At 48.0% G+C, this 24,933-nt stretch overlaps 2 protein-coding genes across 8 annotated transcripts; one reads left to right on the top strand and one right to left on the bottom strand.

Annotated features, from left to right (window-relative positions):
• Positions 1-404: 404 nt before the first annotated feature.
• MRPS18B (mitochondrial ribosomal protein S18B) lies at positions 405-5,485 on the bottom strand. The gene is made up of 7 exons (XM_006191612.3): positions 5,035-5,485; positions 3,792-3,900; positions 3,587-3,684; positions 3,391-3,459; positions 2,607-2,673; positions 1,473-1,532; positions 405-985 (listed from the first exon to the last, which is right to left on the bottom strand). The coding sequence occupies exons 1-7, from the start codon at positions 5,158-5,160 to the stop codon at positions 690-692; spliced, it is 825 nt and encodes a 274-aa protein (XP_006191674.2). The 5' UTR covers positions 5,161-5,485; the 3' UTR covers positions 405-689.
• On the top strand, positions 4,251-22,046 carry PPP1R10 (protein phosphatase 1 regulatory subunit 10). Of its 7 annotated transcripts, none has more exons than XM_032463442.1 (21): positions 5,627-5,760; positions 5,983-6,507; positions 9,149-9,369; positions 12,605-12,722; positions 13,658-13,744; positions 13,906-14,041; positions 14,462-14,513; positions 16,160-16,237; positions 16,380-16,553; positions 16,766-16,871; positions 16,965-17,077; positions 17,562-17,662; positions 17,915-18,062; positions 18,139-18,297; positions 18,397-18,643; positions 18,799-18,862; positions 18,955-19,149; positions 19,302-19,377; positions 19,608-19,721; positions 19,885-20,553; positions 20,812-22,046. In XM_032463442.1, the coding sequence occupies exons 4-21, from the start codon at positions 12,616-12,618 to the stop codon at positions 20,919-20,921; spliced, it is 2,736 nt and encodes a 911-aa protein (XP_032319333.1). In that variant the 5' UTR covers positions 5,627-5,760; positions 5,983-6,507; positions 9,149-9,369; positions 12,605-12,615; the 3' UTR covers positions 20,922-22,046. The 7 variants fall into 7 exon arrangements, 6 of the variants coding, with proteins under 6 accessions (XP_032319330.1, XP_032319333.1, XP_032319331.1 ...); XM_032463440.1 differs by having other exon boundaries at positions 9,146-9,369; XM_032463439.1 differs by lacking the exons at positions 5,627-5,760; positions 9,149-9,369 and adding an exon at positions 4,251-4,273.
• The last annotated feature ends 2,887 nt before the right edge of the window (positions 22,047-24,933 follow it).

The raw sequence follows: 24,933 nt of genomic DNA, 5'->3' as shown, positions 1-24,933 counted from the left end.
CCCTGCCGCGCCCGCGGATCTCTAAGGGGTCGCCCCACCCCCCCGCCAGGTCCTGGCAGCTGACCCCGGAGACCCCGTTCTTCTTGCCAAACCAGCTGTTACACAGCAATGCCACTCACCCCATTCCTGCCTCCCACGACAGTGGGCGCCATGGCAACGCATTTTTCTTTGGCCTAGTGTCTTATTCTCCAACCCTTTAGCCCCTCAGTGAACAGCTGGGGATGATGGGGACACGGTGTACCGGGTATAAGGGGCCACAGTGATCATGACAGAATGGCACAACTGTTCATCCAGGTGGCATCTGGTCCCAAGCATCCACTGGCAGGGCTGGCTCAAGCCTGACCATTCCTTTACCCACGGAAGCACCCACTGCCCCGCTCCCAAAGCATTCATCTGAAATTCAGTCCAGAGACAAGGTACAGCTTTATTGTGGAAAAGCTCAGCTGGCACAGGTATGAAACAGTAACGGAATGGTTAGCCCATCTATTTACAATATAGAGGGCCTGGGGTTTCCCATACACTTCTGTACTGCCCTCCCTCAGCCTCAGATGTATTTTATCTCTTTCACCAACAATCATTTTCTTTCTCTGGCCCTGGGCCTGCTGTTGGCCACAGAGTAGACACAACTCTTCAGGGAGAAATATTGTATCAGGGACCTCCCCCCCAGCTCCCATCTCAGTCTACAGCGCCTACAAAGCACTCTGGGGGCCAGCCTGCTCAGTGGAGGATGCTTCAGCTGGGGCTGTAAGGGGCACTTTGGGCATTGACTCAGGTGGAGGGCCACTTGCTTCTCGGAGGTGGCCCTGGTAGAGCCGGCGAAGGCGGGACAGCTCTCTCTCTGGTGGCTGTTTCCAGCTGTACCACGGGTACCAGGGGTCACCTGAAACCAGAGTTGGGGCTGGCGGAGTAGCACTCACAGCTCCATGAGAGGTACTGAAGTCAAGGTCCCGAGGTTCAACCTGGGGAATGTGGTACCTGAGGAGACCTGGGGGATTTTTTCAAAAGAGAGAAAGCCAAGGAGGGAGAAACCAGTCAGAGCCACTGGCACACTGATGCACGTGTTCTGATGCACAAAGGCAACTAGCCAAGGGGCTAGTGTGGGCTGACACGCTGCCTGGGTTCTTGCCTGCCAGGTGGTCTGGACCTCCATCAGGGCTATGACACTGCATCTGCCCTAATGGAGGGGTACCTCTTCCTAATTTGTGCAAAGGTGTCATGGAGTCCAGGGTCAGAAATTTATACAAACTTCCTCCTATAATCTGGTCGTGGCACTGGAGGAACAAGGGGACAGGGCAATGATGAAGAGATTCAGGAGAGGGAACAAGGGACAGTGGAGTAACGAAAGAAATTCTTGGGAAGAACATATCGGGTGCTACCTTCTCAGATAAGTGGGAGCATTTATATTCACCCTCCAGCCCTAAATCACTTTCCTTATGCCTAACAAACTGCCCTGGGCCCCTTTTCATGCTCACCATAATCCCTGGCTTTCTGGATGGCCTTGGTCAAATTCTTGTGTTGCCTCATACAGACCCCTGTGCAGAGAAAAAAAATAATTTGGGGCTCATTTTATAAGTCCCAGTAAATAAGGATCACAAGTGCTTCTATAGGGTGATAGAGGATTGGACTTGGAAGACCTGGCTCTACCCAATGACCCCCATTCCCCTGGCCCTTCCATATGGTCCTCAGTTTCCCCATCTGCCCAGTGGGAAGACCCTTCTCTCTCTGAGAACCAGGATGAAGACTTAGGAGGGTTTAGCCACTGTAGAGAAGCCATTTAATGGTAAAGGCTTTAAGACAGGGAGCAGAACACAATTCAAAGGGCAAGTGTGGTTAGTTAAAAGGTTGAGTTGGACAAGCCACAGAGAAAGATTCAATAAAGGAAGAAAGGATTTCAGATCTGAGAAAGTAGCAAAGCAGTCCCTTCAGCCTTTTACAGCTTGGCTATAAAATTCCTTGATAAACCAAACTCCACTTATCAAGCTACTACCCCCAAAAAGGTGGATTCTGATTTTTCTTTGCAAATTCATCTTGCTTTAGAGCAAGGGTTGGCAAAATGTTTCTGTATAGCACCATATACTGTTGGCACTGTGGCATATATTTTAGGTATATGTTACAGTCTGTCTCAGCTCCTCGACCTGGCCATTGTGGCCTGGAAGCAGTTGTAGACAAAATGAAAATAAACGGACATGTCAGTGAGCCAAACATGGCCTGTGGCCATGAGAGAACAGATGGAATCTTGAATTAGTAAGCTTACAATCCCAGATTTGGGGAATCTAATTTAATTGTCAATCGTATAAAAGAACTTATGTGACAATCAATTTACGATAAAGTCTTCCGTAAAAGTGAAGAGACCCTATAGAAAGAAAACAATCACCACCTGTTTATCTTTAAAAGCTACACTTAATTTGCTTATGTTGGTACGTGCCTGTATCTTTTGTCCACATGTAACTGTTTTAGCATGAGTATCCCCATTAGACCAAGATTTCTAAAAGGTACCATCACGTTTTTATGCCACTAGCAAGAGCAACCAAATACCCATTGTCTGACTTACAAAGTAAATATAAGAAGCGCTGCAAGGAAAAGCTACTCAGTGATGAGGGGCTAACCTGTATATGGAGCATGGAAGATGATACCCGTGTGGGCGCAGACAAACTGTTCCAAGAGCTTGACATTCTGTAGAAACATGAGACAGAGAAGGAAAGGCAGTAAGATATTTAGAGACTGATTGTACACAATCCCTGCACACCCATAGGACAACCCTGACCATTCTGTGTTTCTCCAAGTGCTCCCCTCATATCCCAGTTTTGGCCCCATCCCTTTACTGAACACATTGTTGCAAACTTTTCCCCTTTCCTGACCTTTCAACCATTTCACATGCACCTCCTACATTCTGTTACTGAGACTCACATAGAAGTCCATTCTGCAAGGGTTAGGTTCTAAAGGCAGTCCTCACCATGAAGGTTTTTTGAAAAAATAACTGGTTTATACCTTGCTTCATTATCTGCTCTCCGGCCACAAGTCTCCACATGCCACCAAACATCAACACAACAAAATAAAGAAAACCTCAGAAAAAAAACTAGTCTAATCTACTTGCTAATAACTGGGGTGGATATAAATGAATTTTGGGGCATTGCTCTCCCATTAGAAACGGGCATTTCTCCTGCTTGCCAATTTAGACTGTAAATTTCACAGGCAAAGGATGACGCTTTTTAGTACAATCCACAGTAGAGGACAAAAGGCTGGAAGGAGGAATGTTTTTATACTGCTAGAAAGAGGATACAAAATGGACTTTCGGGGCACCAGGATATGAACAGTGGGGCACCTAAGGTAATCTCTTTAGCACTGAAAAAAGGCTCCAAGTCTTTATCCTGGAGAAAAGATTTTCCTTACCCTAAAGTCAACATGCAACTTCTGATCCCGGCAGATGGGGCAGGGATTCCCAGCAACTTTATTTCCACGCTGTGGAGAGAAGAAACTGGCAAGTGAAGATGTTCAAAGCCCTGTCAGAAAACGTGCTGCTGCCACTTTCATTATGACCTCCAGGCCCACTCCACATCCCATCCATGTGGCACTCTCAGAGACTCACAATACACATCTTTCGAGTCCGCTGTGGGGGTACTCCACCTTTGTGGTTGCGACGGTAGTCAGCCCAGACGGGGCGAGAACCATAGCGGTTCAGGTATTCTGAAATGAAAGACCACCCAAATTAATCCTGGGTGGGGCTGGTGGGGGTGTCTCTGTCCATTTGTTTCAGATCTCACCTGACCCTCCCCTTCCCCATTTCTAACTACCTTCTGAGTCCAGATATTTCCACGGTTCATCCTTATAAGGGGAAACGGATACTGGGGGCAAAGAATCGTCCTCAGCCGGGGCTTTGGTGCAAAGAGTCTGGAGCGGAACCTATAAAAGGAGGTGGGGAATAAGACAATGAGTTCAAGGACATGACCTGTTTTGTTTGCTGCCTGCACTTCAAGGAGAAGGGGAATGCACACCTACTGTTAATGGAATATATTTGGAAGGTAGCATTTTGGGGGGATTAAAGTGATATCAACCAGCACTCTCCCTACCTCCATCTGTATCCTGAAAAAAAAAAAAGGTAACGTTGTAACTAGGATAGATGACTGGGAAGCAAACTTATTTGAGAAGACAGCTAAAAAACCTGACACATGACGTACTTATGCTTTCTAGGATGAACTGAGGCTTGTGGAAGAAAAGGAAAATGTCTGCCTTCTTGGGGTTAAGATGTGTGGCAGCAAGGGGATGCAAAGGACAGGTGAGTCTCCAACTCAGTCCAAACCTGAATCACTGAGTTACCCAGCCTTATAAAAAGTTGAATGTCAACATTCCATAGAAACGTTGAGTCCCAACGCTACCTCTAAAGCTACCAGGCCTGTAATTAACTCTGTGATGACCCCTGCCACCACTCTTCAGTCCCACTTTAGGGAGTGGCAGCTGGACAAGCCTTTCCATCTCACCCTGCCCCACCAAGAACCTGCCCTACCAAGAACCTCCAGGGTGGTGAGTACGTGAGGCTGGAAGGAAACTACAAAGTTAAAACTCTCATGTATGCTCTGGTAAGGAATTGATTGAGATAAAAAAGGGTCGAGAAACTGGTCCCCAGGTTGTGAGAATGTATCCTGGCTTCATTGGGAGATAGCAGGGCTGGCAGAAGTTAGCATTCCTCAATCCAAGGACACTCCTGGGCATCGCAGATTTAGACACCATCTGTATAATTTAGAGTTGGTTGCGCAGGATCAAGGAGCCCGTTCCATCGCCTAATCATTCAGCCAAGATAGAGACTTGGGAAGAGAATGCCATCCTACCCTGTCTCTCTGCCCTTCACTTGAGATTAGGAAATGCGCGTACTGAGAAATGAGAGGACTGGGGAGGGTGGTGGAAGCACAGCGTTGCCTTGACAGCCAAGGCATAAGCACTTGGGAAGGTTTCCGCTCCTGGATTCCCAGCAGTGGAGCGACGACCTAGAAAAGGCACAACTAAGTCTGGGGTATTACAAAATGTGCTCCAAGGAGTTACCTGAACTCCGTAGGCACCTCTGAAGGGCGAAATGCTAGGAAGGCGCCTCAGGAACACGTTCAATACCGAGGCAGCCATCCTGACGTACGCACAAAGCAGGAAAAGGCCGGAGAAGCGACTGCGCATGCGCCAGGAAGCTGACTAGGGTAGGGCCAAGGACGGGCCTGCAGTGCGGAAGGCGGCTGCGCATCTGCGTCAGGACGGAAGCGTGAAGTGGGGGGGGGGGCAGAGGGAGAAGCCAATTTAAACTGCGTCACAATCGAATTCGGCCTCAAAATTACGTTTTCTCTGAACCAGTCACTACGACTCTTAGATCCCATTCTTAGAGTTTGTATTTTAAGCAATTTTGAACGCGATTTTGACCGAGATCTTCTCACTGCGCATGCGCCCGTCCGATTCTACCAACCCAGGGTGAGAACTGTTCTCGAAAGCGGAAGTGGTGGAAGCAGAGGAAAGGGAGGTGCTAGGCCGCCGGTCACGCGCACGCTTTGAAGGGCCAGGAAGGAGGCGGAAGAAGGTGCATGGGGGAAGGGGCTGAGCGAAGGTGAAGGCAGGGTAGCCAATTAGCTGGCGAGTTGTCTTTCTGGTTGACCAATGAATTCACGCCTCGCGCACAACGTCTCTCGACAAGGGCGTTTCACTAGCACGTTTGGGCGCGTTGGGCGGCGTCCGGGTATAAAAGACTCCGCCCGAACCGACAGCCGCCATTCTGGGGTTCGTTTAGAGGTAAGTTTCGGTATTTTGTCGGTTAGAGGGTAAAATTTTGCTCCGAGAGTTGGCTTAGGAGACGGGTTAGACATGGGTTCATCTAAGAGCCATGACTTGTATAAAGCGGCTGTGTTCGGGGTGGGACGTGGAAGTGTTTGGGAACAACAGAAGTGGTACTTCTGGGTGTAAAGAGCAACCCGTACTGATTATATCTTTCTCCTTTGTGTTCTTTCATCCCAGGTTTGAATTTTCTCGGAGAAAGACAGGCCGGCCACGAGGAAAAAAGAAACAAGCCGCAGCAACATCTAAGCCCTTGAAAGGATCCTGAGGGGGGAAAGGGAAAACAGCAGCCACCAGCCCAACCACTTGTGTCTTCTGCCCCTTCCCACCTATCTTGTCCACCCCACCAGCCCACGCTGCTTGGGACTTGAAATCTGTGGCCGAAGGACCGTCACCACATAACTTCAAAAATAATCAACCACCCACCCTTCCCAAACCCACCCAAATTCACTCATCCAGCGTTTACTTTTTTGAATCCACTCAGAACTTTTTTTTCTACGACCCCCCTCCCTAAATGGAGTTGGGTGGGGGGAGAAATGAATACTGAGTTGGCCTTTATTTTTTTTAAAGAGACTTTTTGATCCAATGAGGCCCCCCAAATAATTGAGTTTTGGGTCCTGGTTGGTTGTTTTATTTTTTTTCTCCAAAATTTTAACCCCCTCCCCCCCTGAGCCCGAGGTGCTGACGTCGCAAAAAAATTGGATAGTAAGTGTCGAATTTTCAAAAACCAGCCTTGCAACAAGAAATCAACGTTTCCCGTTGTGAAACCAAAAATAATGAGAGGAAGAAATGAGACCATAGAACAAATAGAGAACTGGAGAAGGACCAATCCGGTCACTTGATCTCCATTAAAAAGGGCCTTTGGGTCTAAACAGTGGTGTTCTCTCCCCTACCACCTACCTCTTCCCTGCCCTGGTGCAGACGAGGAGAGGGTGGAGGGAGGGCCAGCAAGTTAGGATTTTGATGGTTAACCCTTGGTAATCCAGTCAGTTTTCCAGACTGCCAAAGCCATAAGTGTTTGCTTATTATAAGGAGGAACGGCTACCTTCCTCTTGTTAGCAGTCTTCAAAAGGGTTAATGAGCTCACATACAAAAGATGGTGGATCTTGTGGCCCAGAAGTCCCACTTCTTTGTGTGTGAGACAAGCAGGGCGCCTTTCAATTTGCCAGAGTAATAAGCAATCTGTACATAAAGATTGCAGGGTAAGGAAATGGGCAGAGAAGTAGTTGGCTGTGACTTTTAAATGATTGTTAACTCCTCTCAATTTTAATGTAATTTGCTTGGGATATATTTGTGTGGTTAATATAGGTGGCAATCTAGGAATAAAGATTGCAAGACACTTAATTCAGGGCAAAATATAATCTTAGTGCCAATACATACAAGATAATATTAGTTGGGGAGGTAAAGAATGTCTTGTAATTGTTGCAGATTGCATAGGTTATTTAAAAGCAAAAGAAGTGATTAACATTTTAACTTGATACTTTTTGGTGGGGGGAAATACAGTTAAGTAGAGGGTGGAAAGTTTGGGGAAATGTGGAATTCAGGAGTATAATTTTAAAAGCCATTTAGTGCAATTGAATGCTAGCTTTCTAAAAGATTTGTGTCGTTAAAAGGAATTTTTTTCTTCCCTGCTTCAATATGGCGACTTTCTTTGTCCTTTGTCTTCCAAGCGGCGTTGCAGGTTGTGTCTTGACCCATTTTTTTCCTGTCCTCCCACCTCAACCCTATTTGTTGAGAGGGGTCCAAGTCCTCCCCCTTTCCCTTTATAGGGAGGATGGGGGTGGTCGATGGTAGCAGATTGAACCTCGATTGCAAATTCCGTTCTTAGCCGCAGAAAATTGTTCTTTTTAATACTTTAATTGCTTTTATTTTCACAACGGCTCTTACTGATTCAAAGTATATCAAAGACGATTCAAGATCGGGGTCTGGTTTTTGTTTTGTTTTTGTTTTTGTTTTACTAAAAAGGGATTTTTCTTAATGTAGAAAGCTACCGGCAGAGGATAGCTTTGTAAGTTGGAGTCCTCTTCTCCATTACAAAATGGCGTCCCTGCTTCTTTGTTGTTTTTCTCCCCCTTTTGCCATCCGGAGCTTAGGGCCGCCCTAGAAACTTGGTCAAGGGGGAGGAGCAGCATTGAAAGGTGATGTAATCAGCTTTCTTCCTCTCCACCCTCTTGAAACTCCACCCCTGAGCAGATGCCTTCTGGACTCCCTGTGCACGCTGCTGCTAGACAGGAAAAGCCATTTTCCTTATTTTCTTTACAGTCTTTTACAGCCTTTATCTTAAAAGGAAAAAAGCTTATAGGAATTAGGTCTTGAAGCTGTCGGTCTCCTTGGGCACCTCTAGTTTTTATGTGTAACAATCCAGAGCCTGTTGCTTTAATTTTCACCTTTCATTCATCACAACTGCTTGGAAGTTTTCCCGCTTCAGTTGCCAGGGGTGGAAAACCAGTGAAACAGCTGTACTTTAAGGCTGGAAGCTTTTGGGTGGAGTGTGTGTGTGAGTGTGTGTCCGTCTGTGTGTGTTGGAGGATAACTGGGGAAAGACACAAGGGCTTGTGAAAGTAACTGGAATAGACAACTGGGGCCTAACGACAGTGAACTGTGCCATTTCTGTTCAGGAACCAGTCCTTGGGCCTCCTGCAGTTTGTATGAGACTGGCAGAGAGTGGGTACTTGAGGACTTTCTTCTAAATCGCCCTTATTCCCGCCTCTGGCTTTGGGGGTCACCTCTTTGTGTGCAGTGCTGTATCACGTTCTCCAGTTGCTTAGCTCCTGTACATTGGTACTAGGATGAAAAGTGACTTTAGGAAAGGAGGCGGCAGTTGTAAACTCGAGGCAGGGGGAATCAAGCTACGGTTTCTGGTAAGCAAAACCTTTCTAGTATTACATTTCACGACCTTCATTTCTTTTTTCCAAAGAGTCACCCTTTTTGAATTTCTTTTCCTTCCCTTCTAAAAGAAATTCCTTAAAGACAATGGGAAAATAATGTTCTCTTCATTTTTCAACTTGTACAGTGCTGTAGCAGTTGGTGCATGTTCGAGAGCCATGCCCTACCTGAGGGTGGTATTGGGTGTCCTGTCCCTTTCTTACCTTTCTTCCTCCAATTTTCTCAAAGTCAAATCTATTAGACTCCAGGTACTTTTCATTTTTTAAAGTCATGCCCTGAAGCAGTGATTCTGGGCAGAATTAGAAAGCCATTTTGTGCAGCTGTTCTGTGGGGACTTGGGGAGACTTCAGGGCTAGTTTTCTACTGGGTCCAGATTTTCAAATTACTTAAGCTTCTGGATTGGTTGGGAGGGAATCTTCCACATGTCCTATTGACCACAAGTTTTTTATCTTTTAAGCAGTTTGCCCTGTGCCTTCGCAGCATACCTTCCTTGGGAGCTGAACATTCTACCCACTGGGGTTCCTGATTTCTAGTGAGCAGGGGATTAATAAAGAAGATCTACTTTAACATGGGAGATGGGAACAAAGGTCTTCTAGGGAAACCACATCCATCCAGAGAACCTCGGAGAACCTGATCCTTGTAGTTTGTGGCCAGAGTTCTATCCTGGGATCCTGTCCTAAGGTGGGGGGGGGGGGAGGCGGGGGGGGGAGTGGATTTTACATCCTTATTGGAAGGCAAATAATCTTTGGGGGAGGGCATCTGCTTATCAGGTTTTGAGAATGATTTTGAGGGATGGGGGCTTGTGAGTCACCTGAGAGACATAATTCAAACCACTGTTGAATTGGTCTAGGAAGTGCTTCAATTACTGAGGAGAGGGAGGGGAACATAAGGGGGTAGTTAGAAAGCATTTCATTTCCAGAAGTGCCAAGGCCTGTAAGTTAAGGTAAACTTGGGCTCCTCCCTCTTGTTAGAAGAATCTTGTGATTGTTTTTAAACTTGTATAGAATTTTTGTCCTGAACCAGTTCAGTTGTTTCATTGGTGATGGGTATGGAATAACTGGTTAAGCTAGGCATTTTTCATCTTATTTAATTGAATAACCCTCAAGTCAAATTCATTTTGGAGGCAGGAGTTGGTGTCACCTCTGGACTTAATTTTCTCTCTGATAGGAGAGGTAGAAGATCCCACCCCCACCCCCGTGCCTTCTGTCAGTGCACGTCTCTGCTGGCAGCATCCTCCCTAAGGAGAGTCCAGCTTAGGACAAAGTGGAAAAAATGTTCCTCCCCACCTCAGCCCCCAGCTTCTGTACGTTCTTCCTTCAAGGAAGTTAACACATACCATGCCTTGGATTGTTTTGGATCCAGAAAGCTTCCTCAAGCTTTCCCTCCAGGCTCCAGACACTTGGTCACTGCCCCTCCCTCCCTGGTCAGCTCATTTGCCTTTTCTGCTGTGGGCCTGTGCCAGGAATTTGGGCTCTTCATTCCTTTCCACTTGAGTGCTTTGGAACTTCTTTCCAAATGTACTGACTTCAGAACAAGGAAATTAGGTTGTAAGACACTTGGGGTCCTTAATTTTAAAGGCGTGAAAACTGCACTGGAGGAAAGCCATCATGAGGAAACCCACTAGTGTTTTACCCCATGATTGGTGCTCATGAGACAAAATTTAGTTTTGTTAATTATATTTACAGAAAATAAATAATAGGAATGTAGTGGAAAATGAATATTTAACATTTCTTTGCGAGCTTCCCTTGACTAGTAATGTCTTTTATTCTGGTTTGCTGTGAATGGGAATTAAAAAGTTGTCCCTGGGTCCCATTCCCAGCAGAAGGCACTGGACCGAGTTTAGCTAAGTACTCGCTGGTTTCTTTTCTTTCTAAAGATGGTGGTTCTCTCATCTCCCACCCTGTTAAGCAAAGGAACATTTGAGCTCAAGGGACAGTTTTTGTTTCTTAAGAAAGTAGGAGTAGCAGGCCTGCTGGCTTAACTGGTAGGTGGATATGCAAAAGGGACTTCTCCAAGGTGCTGTAGTTCAGCTCTGTGGGGCCAGCTGTATTTAGGGGGGACTGGTTTGAAGTGAAGTTAGTTTAATTGAAGGCTTTTTGTCACGTTGCATATATTTTGGTTGCTGGTGATATATGTTGTTCCTCTGGATTTGTTCATTGCTTTTCCAGTCTGCAGCAGGTGGGAAATCTGTTTTATGTATCCCTTTGTTCTCTCTTTATGGTGTCTTACTACAGGGGGCAAATTCCTTTATCCCCAGGTCTGTCTCTTTGTAAGAGTCACCTCATTTAAGTGGATTTGGCCCATGGACTTCTCATTTTCTGGTATTTGACTTGAATGTTTTTTCCTCTGACCTCAGGTTCTGCCTGTGCTCGTGGAGATTCCAGGGCAGCAGCAACAGCACAGTTAACCCACGTTTGCTCAACTCTCAGTATTCAGCCCACGAACCCAGTTTCCTCCCTCCCCTCCCCCCACCTCCTCTTCCCTAGGTTGTTAGGACCTGTAAATGTAGAAATGTATTGACCTTCTTGTTGTGAGGATTAAAAGGTTGAGATTGGTATGCTTGTTTTTCTCTTTTGGTTTGAGAACAAATAGAAGTAATTGACACGATCTTACAAGAAACCTGTTTCCTTTTCTGCAGAAAATACAGTCATCTTTGTAAAGCACTGCTTTTCCCACCCTTCTGCTGGGCTCAGGCCTGTTATTTCTGTGCTAGATGTGGGGTGAAGGGGGCTCTTTACCCCTTGCCTCCTTCCTGCCCAGTGTGCAATCTCTTTCCCAAAGGTCGATATTACTAAGCTGGCTTTCTTTTCTGCTCCCTAGAAGCCAGTGTTCAGAGGCATTGTGGATAGAAATCCTAATCAGAACCATATTGATTCTAATTACCTGTCTTGAACTTGGGTTTTGTCCTAGACATTGAGTCACATGTCTCTGTCCTGTAACAGCTGTGTTTAGCTTTTAATTAACTCCTAACCTGGGCTAAAGTAGCTACTTAAAATTTAATGGCATTTTCCCAGCTTCTGGTTTTATCTGTTCCATTCTTTTTGGTTCCATGATTATTAATTTCAGGCTTTCCTTGGGGATCTTGGGTGGTGGTGTGATTTAGGTCTGGGATAGGGGTCAGATTTGCATCTTTGCTTTTGAAACCGTAAACCAGTCTTACCCTTAACTTTGAAAGAGTGAAAACTTGTGCAGTGTTTGTAATGAGTGACATTCTATTCAAGGCTTAGGAGGACCTACTTGATTTTCTTTGCATCCATTTGTCTCTTTCTGGGAACTATGCCGTAACTCACATTGGGGAGGGGTTCTGTTTTCGAGTTTTGTTTCCTTCTCTTTCTCCTACATCTTTACCCGATTGACTCCGGTGCAAGCAGGACATATCCTGCCACTTGTGGGGATTGACTATGGACTAAGGTAGAAAGGAATTGACTCTTAGAAGACACTTAGCCCAAGCGCTCAACGATTGGCCCAACTCTTATCAAGCTATAGTTTTTTTTTTTTTTCTTTAAGGCAGATTCATCAGCAGCTAAGGAGAAACAGGACCTAATAAGCAAAAATGCCTTGGAGAGTTGAGCATCTGTTTTGGGAATGTGGATCTTAGCCCTGATACAGCCTAGTGAAGTTGGGCTCCTAGGAAGGCTGTAGCAGGGTGTGAGAGGAGAGGCTGCCTCAGTCCTCCCGCCTAGTTGTCTTCGCCTTCCGTCGTGTTTAACACCAGCCTTCCCTTGCCAGGGCTGTTTTCTTAGGAGTGACAGTGGTCTGTGGATTTTTCCTAGAAAATGGTGTGTGTAGTGGAATATAGATTGAATAATCAGTCACTAGTAATCTGACAGATGTAGAGATGCACTTTATTAAAGGGCAGCTGGGACTGTCCTTGCCACCCATTAATCTGTGGGTTTGTTTTGTCCTCTCATCTTAGAAGCCTTGATCATGGGTTCGGGTCCCATAGACCCCAAAGAGCTTCTCAAGGGCCTGGATAGCTTCCTTAACCGAGATGGGGAAGTCAAGAGTGTGGATGGGATTTCGAAGATCTTCAGGTGAGTGTGCCTTTTGAATTCACTGTGAGTAGAGGATCTTGTATGTTGTAATATGACTGTAATTAAGGCAGACAGCAGTGAGCTCAGTTCCTTGAGAGGAAAGGGAGAGTCAGTGGAATAGGATTCAAATCAATTATTTTATTTTATATTTAATTTTATTTTTTTAATTGAAGTATAGTCAGTTTACAATGTGTCAATTTCTGATGTACAGCATAATGTTTTAGTCATACATATACATGTATATATACATATTCATGTTCTTTTTCATTATAGGTTATAAGATCTTAAATATAGTTCCCTGTGCTATACAGTAGAAGCTTGTTTATTTATATATAGTAATGTGTAACTGCAAATCTTGAACTCCCAATTTATCCCTTCCCACCCCCCTTCCCCCCCTGTGACTGATTAAAAAAAAACAGAAAAAATTCAATTATTTTAAAACTAGTTGATCCCTCCGCCCCTGGCCATAATGGGATCTGGATATTTGGAGATCAATAGTCCCCAGGGAAGAAAGGAAGTAGGGGAGCCAGGTGACAAAAGTTTTGGGTCACTACATGCCCCCAGATGTCAGTTTCCTTCAGGGCTACTCAAGTTTTCCAGGAGAGGCACATGACTAAGGCAGGCCGGAGCAGAATACAGAGAGGCAGTGGTTGAAGGGTAGGGCTTGTTTCCTGGGTGTCAGGGAAGCAGTGATGCTCATCTCCCCAGATAGCAGACTTCAGTCCATCTCCTCGGTTGTCTTCCATCCTTCTATGGGTTTCTATGTCACTCCCGATCCACCCCATCCTCCTGGGACCTGTGTGACCCTCCTACTCTGTAGTGAAGGCCCAAGTCATCAGGGACCTTCAGACACTCCCACAGATTAGAGGCTTTTCTGCTCAGAGAAGAGATGCTCTCCGGCTGCTTCATTTCTGACCTTACTTCATCTCTTACAGTCTGATGAAGGAAGCACGAAAGATGGTGAGTCGATGCACTTACTTGAACATTCTCCTGCAGACCCGCTCACCAGAAATACTGGTCAAGTAAGTGGGGCCCTGGGTGGCTGGGATGGGAGGATGTACTTGGACGGTGGGGGAGGTGAGGCACTGGGTTCCTGGGTCATCGTGGGGGGACTTGGAGTGTGGGGGTGTACTCCTAAGACCCCAGAAGGGCATTACAGATCCTCCTCCCTGCCTGCCTGCAGGTTTATTGATGTTGGTGGTTACAAGCTGCTTAACAATTGGCTGACGTATTCAAAGACAACCAACAACATTCCCCTCTTGCAGCAAATTCTGCTGACCCTGCAGCACCTGCCACTCACTGTTGACCATCTCAAGCAGGTACCTTCAGCCTTTGGAATCCTGGTTCTTCCTTTTTGGTTTAACCTAAAAGATGAAAATCTCATACCAACTCTCATGTGGCTACAATCTTGGGCCTGTGAGGTAGAATGGTAGAAAAAAGGAGGAATTTGGAATCAGAAGATTGGTTTTGAATTTATCCCCTTTAATAGGTATGGGATGTGGGGCAGTTCACATATCTGAGCTTCAATGTTTTCATCTGAAAAATGGGAGTAATTGAACCTACCTAACTGGGTTGTTTTAAGGAGTAAGAATATGTCCCCAGAGGCTTTGTAAGAGATAAAGACTGTCAGTGTTAAGGGACCGTGAAGAGACTGTGAATGAGCCTGGGAGGGTTGTTAGCTCTGCGAGGGCTGGCTCTCCCCCGGCACTGACCTTCCTCCCTCACCCCGTGTCTTGTAGAACAACACAGCCAAACTGGTGAAGCAGCTGAGCAAGTCGAGTGAGGATGAAGGTAGGGCCAGTCCTTTCCTCTCTGTCCTGCGCCTTCTTCAGTCACTTCCACTCAGTTACCTTTGTTTCTCTCCCCATCCTGGGATTATTCCTTCACTCCTGCCTTCCTCTTTCTACCTGACCTTGCCTTTCTCTTTCTTTTAAAAATTTAGTTCCTCTAACCTATCCCCTTTGCTGTTCTCAATTCTGAATGGGACTTGTCCATTTCTCCACTGTTGAATGTAAGAGAAAGGACCATACTTTAACTGGAGGCTGATTCTTCAGACCTCTTGGTGTAAAAGGCGTACACTTAAAATTCTCTGGGGGAAACCTGTGTCATCTAGGATGTCATGTTCATCGTTTACTTCTGTTCTGGGAACCCCAATACCTATTTTCCTAACAACAGATATGCTAGTTCTACCAGGCAACACCCTGGTGGGGGGCGTGGGCAGAACCCTGACCCCTGAAGGACGTTGTAGCTTCGATAGCAACAGATTCTTTTCTTTTCTAAGACAGAGTTTTGGAGCTGCTGGCAAGGGCTATACAGTTCTGGCTTGAAGACAAAGTCTGGCTCCAGGAAGTCACAGGCTTTTCTTTAGAGAAGGAAAGGGTTTATACCCAAGAATTAACCCAAAGATTTTATACCCAAGGCATAAACCAGGAGCACAAGACACTAGTTTCCCACAAGTGAGCATTACTGTAGCTGAGCTGAACCCCTAGTCAGAATACAGGCTTGCTCTCTGTCAGTAGGGAGTGGGGTGCGGGGTCCCTTCGGAACGAAGCTTTGGCCGTTTGGTGTGGAGGGAGCATCCAGGCCTGGGCAAGCCTATCTGCAGTTCCTTTAGCTGGAGGAGAAAACACTGGGAATATTTTCCAAAATAAAGGATCCCGATTTTGCTGTAACTCACAGTACTCGTTAAGTGAAGAACATACCCTAGCTTCCCATTCTTTTAGTTGTATTACTTCTCAGCTTTTAGGTCCTTTTATATAATGAAGCACTTCACTATTTTTGTGACACCTCAGAGCATCTTTAATAATAATTTGTAGGATAACCTATAACCTTATAACCTGGAAAAATCTTTTTTAAAGAGGATCTAAATCTGTCTCTTTGAAATTTTGCGTCAAGTTTGTCTTTAGGACGACATAGAATAATAGAGTTTCTTTTTAAATCTAGTAGTCCTTCAGATGCTTGAACCCCGTCTGCCTTTCTCTGATTTTAGTTTCTATTCTTTCAGTAAGCAGTTAGGGGAAGGGTGTAGGCACTAGGTTCATTCTGCCGCCTTCTAGTTTTGTGACTCTAATCTCCATGTTTCTGTGTCTGTAAAGGGAGATTAAATATCTTCAGCTTGTAGTAAGAATTACACGAGAGATATGTAAAGTAGCTAATGTAGTTTTTACAACATACTTCAATAAATGTTTGTTCTTTTTGCCCCCCTAGTGTTGTGATGGCATCAGGGTTGAAAGTTGTCTGAGTAGAGGACAGTTCTCTGATTCAGTGTTTTATTTTTAAGAGTTTGGACTTTGAGCTTATCTCATGTTCTTAAAAGTCTGGGTTCCTTTTTCCATTACACAGATTTTCACAGTGTATTTTCCAACATGTCTATTTTTGATGACTGGAAGAATAATATCTTAAATTATTTAGGCCTTTCCCCTTTTTCTCACCTACAGAGCTCCGGAAATTGGCCTCAGTCCTTGTCAGCGACTGGATGGCTGTCATCCGCTCCCAGAGTAGCACCCAGCCTGCAGGTAAGCAACTTGGTCCTTTAGCCCTCCTGTTTCTTTCTTCCCCACTGGGATGTGGCCTTGCATGCCTCCAGCCTGCTTTGCCTCTGACAGTCTTTCTCTTTATCTAAATAAAATCCTTTTCTGCTCTGTTTCTCTACAACAGAGAAAGATAAGAAGAAACGGAAAGAAGAGGGGAAGAATCGAACGACCCCTCCTGAGCGACCGCTGACTGAGGTGAAGGCTGAGACCCGGGCTGAGGAGGCCCCGGAGAAGAAGCGAGAGAAGCCCAAGTCTCTCCGAACCACGGCGCCCAGTCACGCCAAGTTCCGTTCCACCGGTAAGGCTGCGTCTGGCCGCCGAGGGTCTGTGGGTCGGTGCTCGCCCGGGCCTTGGGGTGGAATAGTTGGACTTACTGGTACCGTAAATCTGGAGAAGAGGGAAGACTAGTGGGTGAAGCGTCGAGGTTTGTAAGGCTAGATGAAGATCACGGGAGGAAAAGTCCAAAGAGTGCAGAGTGAGTCCGGCCCCAACACCATGTCTTTCTCCCAGGCCTGGAGCTGGAGACCCCGTCGCTGGTGCCCGTGAAGAAGAACGCCAGTGCGGTGGTGGTTTCTGACAAATACAACCTCAAGCCCATCCCCCTCAAGCGTCAGAGGTATGGTCGCCATTCTGGGCTTCTGAGGGGGCCACGTCTGCGGACGTGAGGGGAGGGGGGCGAGTCAGATGCTGACAGTTCCCTGTCCTATAGTTCCGCCGCCACCCCAGGAGATGCTGCCCCCCCTGCAGAGAAGAAATACAAGCCACTCAACACGACACCCAATGCCACCAAAGAGATTAAAGTGAAAATCATCCCACCACAACGTGAGTCTCCAGTAGGGGGAGCAGACTCTTTTCATGGGAATGAAATGTTCTCCCCCATTTTCATGTGATTTTTTTTGGTGTCCTTCAGTATTTGCACCTCCGGACCTCCCTTCATAGTGAGTCCATAGGATTACTAGGAGTAACTTTAGAGATGAAGTAGGGAGGTCTGCTCTCTGGTGACCGGCTGGGGCACTCCCAGCTGGCAGGCTCAGCTGCCGTGTTCAGGGGGGCTGGCTTTGTCAGTGACCTGAAGCTCCAATTCACATCCAAAGCCATGGCTTGCCTGCCTTTAAAAGAGAGCTCGAGTAATGACTAGAATAGCTTGTGTGAATCCTCCCACACATGCTTCCTGGTCCCCTGAGCTTACTGTGCCCAGAGTCGAAGCAGGGTCTCTGCTAGCCCATTTTCTGCCCAGGCTTTGTCTAGAGGAATAGGATGAGGGAGGAGGTCTGATGATTTCACTTTATGCTTTTCCCTTTTGTAGCCATGGAGGGCCTGGGCTTTCTGGATGCGCTCAATTCAGCCCCTGTTCCAGGCATCAAAATTAAGAAGAAGAAGAAGGTGCTGTCACCCACGGCTGCCAAGGTATGGGTGCTGGGGGGCAGGTGCCAGTGACCAGGTAGGAAAGGTACAGATGAAGGAGGGGCCCAGCCGCCGGGAGCACTTGGCGGGGACGGGAGTTGTGTCTCAGATGTAGATGGGTGGCGGCGGAGCCTAGTTAGCGACAGAGTCTTTGTGGGAACTGTTGGCGGAGCCTGCCTGCGACCCTGGACTGGTTGCCTTGCCTCGAGCCTGGCTTTCCTGTCTGCTCATTAGCTTCTTTTTCTTTCATGATAGCCGAGCCCATTTGAAGGGAAAACGAGCACAGAACCCAGCACAGCCAAACCTTCTTCCCCAGAGCCAGCGCCTCCTTGTGAGGCTATGGACACAGAACGTCCAGGGACCCCGGTCCCCCCTGTTGAGGTCCCAGAGCTCATGGATACGGGTGAGCTTAGAAACTGGTTTAGGTTTGGGGGTTTTCTGAAAGGAAGAATCTGGGCTGAAACCTCTCTTGCTCACAGCCGCTTTGGAGCCGGGACCTCTGGATGCAAAGCCAGTGGAGAGTCCCGGAGATCCCAGCCAGCTGACCCGGAAAGGCAGAAAGAGGAAAACTGTGACGTGGCCTGAGGAGGGCAGACTGAGAGAGTATTTCTATTTTGAACTGGACGAAACTGAGCGAGGTTAGAGTTTGAGTTTCTTGTGTAATAGGTGGGGTATGGAGAGTTGAAAGGGGCGTGGGTGGTCTTACTTTCCCTCTTGCCTTTTCTCTCCTTGCCCAGTGAATGTGAACAAGATCAAGGACTTCGGGGAGGCGGCTAAGCGAGAGATACTGTCAGACCGGCATGCGTTTGAGACGGCCCGGCGTCTAAGCCACGACAACATGGAGGAGAAGGTGCCCTGGGTGTGCCCCCGGCCCCTGGTTCTGCCCTCGCCGCTCGTCACCCCTGGAAGCAACAGCCAGGAGCGGTACATCCAGGCTGAGCGGGAGAAGGGGATCCTTCAGGAGCTCTTCCTGAACAAGGAAAGGTAAGCAAAAATGGGGTTCACTCCCAGGGGCATTGAGCCCGTGAGGGGAACGTGCCCTGGAGTAATTAGGAAGTGGGGGAGATTAGGATGTAAGTCGAGGGCTTGAATAAATCACCTGTCATTCTTTTTTCTGTTGCCTGCGGCTCTCCTAACAGTCCTCATGAGCCTGATCCTGAGCCCTACGAGCCTGTCCCCCCAAAACTCATCCCTCTGGATGAGGTGAGTGAGCACTACATGGTGATTTTAATGCCTCTGATGTGAGACTCTCTTTATTCTTTCAGTTGGTCCTGATTATTCTCCTGTTCTTTCAGGAGTGTTCCATGGATGAGACCCCTTATGTTGAGACCCTGGAGCCTGGGGGTGCTGGTGGCTCACCTGATGGGGCAGGTGGTTCCAAGTTGCCTCCTGTTCTGGCCAATCTTATGGGAAGCATGGGTGCCGGGAAGAGTCCCCAGGGTCCTGGAGGAGGAGGCATCAACGTCCAGGAGATCCTCACCTCCATCATGGTACCAGCCACCTTCCTCTTTTCCGCCATCTCATTTCTTTTCACCTCCATCCTCCTCTCCTTCCCACTTCTTCCTCTTTGGGCTCCCCGTTCTCTGCTAGTTATTACCCTTGTTCTCTGTTTACCTTACTCCCTAATGACCTTGCCTTACAGGGTAGCCCTAACAGTCATCCCTCAGAGGAACTGCTGAAGCAGCCAGACTACTCAGACAAGATCAAGCAGATGCTGGGTAATCACCAGGGCCAGCCCCGGGGCCTGGGAGAGGAAGCCTGCGGTGGAATTGGGGGAAGCAGGGGTATTGGCGCTAGGCGGCAAGCCGTGGGAGGGGAAGATGGACAGAGAGCCCAGCTTTGCCAGGTTGGTCTGAGGGGGTCCACTGGGCACACCTGAGCAGGGAGACATCATGCTGCCCTTCTCGAATCCTCTTGCTGACCACTTCATTCCTTTTTTTGTTAACAGTGCCACATGGACTCTTAGGCCCTGGTCCGATAGCCAATGGTTTCCCACCAGGAGGCCCGGGGGGCCCCAAAGGCATGCAGCACTTCCCCCCTGGACCCGGGGGACCTATGCCAGGTAGGTGGTGACTGAGAGGTTGCAATGGGCTTATCTGCTTAATTTCGACCTGGTAATAAATAGTACAGGATCGACCAAAAGCTGGGAGATGGCTTAGGGTGGGAGGTGGCAGTCCCCAGCTGCAACAGGAGGCTGATACTCTCTCCCTTTTTTTCCCCAATAGGTCCCCACGGAGGCCCTGGGGGCCCTGGTGGCCCAGTGGGTCCACGTCTCCTGGGTCCCCCACCCCCTCCCCGGGGGGGTGATCCCTTCTGGGATGGCCCAGGTGACCCCATGCGGGGTGGCCCAATGCGGGGAGGTCCAGGACCTGGTCCTGGACCATACCATAGAGGCCGTGGTGGCCGAGGAGGAAATGAACCTCCTCCTCCCCCTCCTCCATTCCGAGGGGCCAGAGGAGGTCGCTCTGGAGGAGGACCTCCAAATGGACGAGGGGGCCCTGGTGGAGGCATGGTTGGAGGCGGAGGGCATCGTCCCCATGAAGGCCCTGGTGGGGGCATGAACAGTGGCAGCGGACATCGTCCCCATGAGGGCCCTGGCAGTGGCATGGGCGGTGGGCATCGCCCCCATGAAGGCCCTGGTGGTAGTATGGGCGGTGGCAGTGGCCATCGCCCCCACGAAGGCCCTGGCGGTGGCATGGGTGGAAGCGGTGGACATCGGCCCCATGAAGGCCCTGGACACGGAGGGCCCCATGGCCATCGGCCTCACGATGTCCCTGGTCACCGAGGCCACGACCACCGAGGGCCACCCCCTCATGAGCACCGTGGCCATGATGGCCCTGGCCATGGAGGAGGGGGCCACCGAGGGCATGATGGAGGCCACAGCCACGGAGGAGGTGAGTATGCTCCCTGTCCCCCATACTGCTTTTGGTGTCCCACAGAAGCTTCTGGGGAGCATCACTACCCTGGGTGTGCCAGGCAGAACATAAGGTCACCTTGGTCCAGTTCCCACCATGCATGGCAGTTCCTTCCTTTTGCCCTCCCCTCAAGTCCCCAAGGCTAGGTCTCTCAAGATGCCTTGGACTGGTGGGGTGAGGGTGACATTGACCTCTTAGCCCTTTCCTATCTTAACTATTCCACCCTTGTTCCCACAGACATGTCAAACCGACCCGTTTGTCGACATTTCATGATGAAAGGCAACTGCCGCTATGAGAACAACTGTGCCTTCTACCACCCTGGTGTCAATGGGCCCCCCCTGCCCTAGGGACTGCCCACCCGCCCACCCACACCCCCTGTGGACTGCAGCCTTGCTCCTTCCACCCTTTTATGGCTTCTGTGAGGCCCATTTCCCCCTTTCCCCAGCTGTGGAGGAGCCGGCCCCCTCAGTGCCCACCTGCCTGGGTTCCTGGGGGTTTTCTGATCACTGGTGCGCATCGCTGTACATACTCTCCTCCAGTCTGGGGAGGAGAGACTGGACACATCCTGTACCCTGGACTGCTGAAGAGGAGACCCAGTTGGCTTCACTTTTTGAGGAGATTTGCCCTGTATCCCAAGCCCCTTTCCAGTCTTCCCCTTCGTGCCTGAGAACCTAAAGCTGGTTATCGGGGAGAACACCTCTGCTCTACTAGTGTGGGTCCTCCACGTGCACAGAGAACTCCAACACGGCATCAGCTGCACTTATGAAATCACCCCAGCCAAGTTCATTATTCCTCATGGGGTGGGGAGATGGTACACGGGGTATTGGATATCCCACTGCACTGAGAGGGCTCAATCAGGCTGGATTTGAGTTCTGGAACACACATCATCCCCACTCCTCCCTGACACAGGCTTTACATTCTGAATTTTTCCTCAAGACAGACTGCAATCTGTGAACACCTGTCGTGGGTCTGCTAGGTTCAATGACGGCAAATTCACGCCTCATCCAGTGGAAGTTTTATCAGGCGTAGGTGAGGCCATTGGTGGTCATCCACCCTAGCCTACAGCTCATTATGGAAACTTTGTAAAACACTTCAGTGAGACCAGCTTTTCATCAACTGAAGCCCGGCACGCTGGGCCTGACAGTCACACTACATGCACTGCCTCCGGGAGCTAGTGTGCTCCTGGCCCCCACCTGGAACCCATCAGTGTGAGGCCTCCAGCTCCCTCGCCCTATCAGCCACCTCTGAATCACCCCCGGGGATTCGCTAAAATGACTTTCCCTCTCCCAGCCCTCTCCTTCACCTGTCTTGGCATCAGTTGTTTTCTATGAAAACAGTGGATTGGTTGGGTTTTGTGCAGGGTCTTGGGTTAGAGCCACAATGGATTTGAGGATGAGTATTTTCTTTTTCTTTTGGTTTTGTATATTTTGTACATTAATAATAAACAGTGGAAAGAGAAGCAGCTTATTTAATCCTTGGTGTGTTTGGGTTTTTTGTTAAAAATCCAGCCATTATCAGCTGTCTTTGAAGGTCCATTAATACAAACCTTTAGGAATGTGGTTTCCAATCCTTTGCTGGTATGAAGTGGAATACCAGAGGAGTACTCCAACATAAGATACCATAGGGTGCTGGGTGGATCCCGGGTGGTGGGATGTTGGGGGTTGCAGAGCTCAGAGTTTGCTGGAGGTGCAGGCACATCCATTCTAGCCGACCCTACTGGCCTTGCAGAGCAGCTTAGGGGAGGAATTTAAGTGAGGGTGGGTAGAAGGGAGGAGCACAGGGAGTGGGTGAAGGAGAAACCCAAGAGCAGTTTCTGGGGAGGGAGGGAAGCAAGGAAGGAAGGAAGGAAAAAAAGGTGGTTCCTTTTAAAAGCAGCTCCAGTGGAGAAACAAGAAAAGGGAGAGTGTAGACTGCTCTTCCCTAAAAAAGCAGCTCTGCAGAGTAGAGCGATGGGCCTGCTGCTAGGAGATGGAGGCTCAAGACGATTTTTAGATCTTAAGGACAGGTACTGAGAGCTTATTGATGAGGAGGTTTCCTGGGGAAGACAGGTTTTGGAGGCCAGAACATGGTTGGAGAGGATGAACAGATAGGAAGTTCTGCTATTCTTGTAATTGGAAATTACATTTTGGAGGGAAAGGGAAAATGGGGATGTTGGGGCGGGGGCTGAGAATAGCGTTCATCAGAATCATCTGAAGGGTTTGTTAAAGGGCAGGCTGGGGGTGGGATTCAGCAAAATTCCTGATTCAGTAGGCCTGGGATGAATTCTGAGATTTTGCAGTTCTATCAGGTTCCCAGGTGTTGCTGATCTGGGAAACACCGCTCTAGAACGCGTTTCTTGGCTGTTTCCAGGATTGGCCACAAGAGGGCAGCAACTTTCTAAATTTCACAGGTCCCCCAACAAGTAAAATCGTCCGGGCCAATTTGATCCTCCAACTTTGCCTCTTCTCAGAAAAGAGGGTGTTCAGTCACTTAGCCTACTCTGCTCTTTGCACTCGAAGAGAACCCAAGAAGAGGACATAATCTAAGGGCCAAGGTAAGAAGTGAAGTATCAATGAAGTACCCGGCTCTATTAGGAAAAAATGAAAAATTCTTAAACTTGCGTTTCTTTCCTTCTGGTTCCATCCATGGCCTGCTTCTCACCATCTCTCCATCTCCTACAACAGGCCACAAGAACCTGTCGAGAGAGCTTACTTTTTTTCTGCCTTAACACATGTTCAGCCATTTTTCTTTCAAATTCTCTATGAAAATCCAAAGTTACTGTTACTTATGATTTTTTATTTTCTTTTTGGCAGGGAGAGAGAGGTTGAGCATCTCATCCATTTCACCAAACCATTAACCCATTCTGTTTCTTCACCAAACCCTGCAGGAACCTCCATTTCAGCTGGTCTGTTCTTCCTTTCTTATCCAATTTCCACTCCCTGCTCCCCAAACACCCTTCCAACTCTCAACATTCTGTCAACCCCTCCCTAAGCTCACCAGTTCCATCTCCAGTTCTGAATCATCACTATTCTATTTCTCCCACTTCTGCTCCCAGACAGTAACCTAACAAACACTAAAAAATCACGAAATCCTACCATCTTGGCCCACTACAAATTATTAGCACTGACTCAATATACTCACTGGTGCTTGGCAAACTTCTAACTCTTCTTGATTCTCTGGCACCAAACCTCCCCCATCCAATGTGAGAAAATGAACCCCATCCAATGTGAGCACAATTTCCCCTTCTCTTTACCTGAAAAGAGCGGAGTCTACATTATCTCTTCCTTTCTTAGAGGCAGGAGGGTATCTCCTCTTTCCCGAGGGAGTATCTAACTTCTCTCCTGCCATCCCCTCTGTCTCCCCATACCCACCATTCTTTGTGCAGCAGCCAAAGCAATTTTGCCAAAATGAAAACCAGGTCAGGGGAGAGGGGTGGGAAGGGATAGACTGGGAGTTCAAAATTTGTAGATACTGACAGGCATATGTAGAATAGATAAACAAGATTATACTGTATAGCACAGGGAAATATATACAAGATCTTGTGGTAGCTCAGTGAAAAAAAATGTGACAATGAATGTATGTATGTTCCTGTATAACTGAAAAACTGCTCTATGCTGGAATTTGACACAACATTGTAAAATGACTATAACTCAATAAAAAAAATGTTAAAAAAAAAAAAAAGAAAAAGAAAACCAGGTCAATTCACACTCCTGGGTAAACACCGACGGCCTCCTATTGCTCCTAGAACCGCATCCCAAGTCCCTACCAAGGTTTATACGGCCATGTGTCCCAGCCCCTGCTTAAGCTCTAAGCTCAGGCCATGTTCCTTGTCCTAGTCAAGCTCCTTCCAGCTTCTGAGCCTTTGCACATCTGGCCCCTTCCACCAAGGCTCTTCTTTCCCGCTCATCTAGTTGGTTCCTTCTCCACCTCCACGCCTCGGCTTTCACTGTTACTTCCTTTGAGGAGCCTTCCCTCCACCGTTTCTCTCTGAGGACCCCGCTCCCTTTGGTGTACTCCAGAGGCACCCCTCAGTTCCTGTCTTTGCTCTTGTAACAAACTCCAGGCGATGCTGCTGCTGCTGCTGCAGGTCCAGCACTTTGGGAACCACTGCCCTCAAACATCCTTCTTGCCCACTTTCTACAGAGGAGGGAGAATGCCCAGGGCTCTAGAGTCAGAAAACAAGGGCCACCGCCCCAGGAACACCCCCTCAGGCAGGGAGACCACAACCAGGTTAGCGTCTCTGAGTCTGTTTCCTCATTAGGAAGGTGTGAACAAGAATCACTCACTTCTAAAAACATTTCTATGCTGCTCATTATGTATGACATTACTGCATGATTCATAGATGATAAAGGTTGTTCATGAATAAAAATATTTAATTGT

The sequence above is a fragment of the Camelus ferus genome, chromosome 20 (assembly GCF_009834535.1).
Source record: "Camelus ferus isolate YT-003-E chromosome 20, BCGSAC_Cfer_1.0, whole genome shotgun sequence".
In the NCBI taxonomy this organism is placed as follows: Eukaryota; Metazoa; Chordata; class Mammalia; order Artiodactyla; family Camelidae; genus Camelus; species Camelus ferus.
The sequence above is the reverse complement of the archived record's forward strand: the minus strand, read 5'-3'. Positions and strand labels throughout refer to the sequence as shown.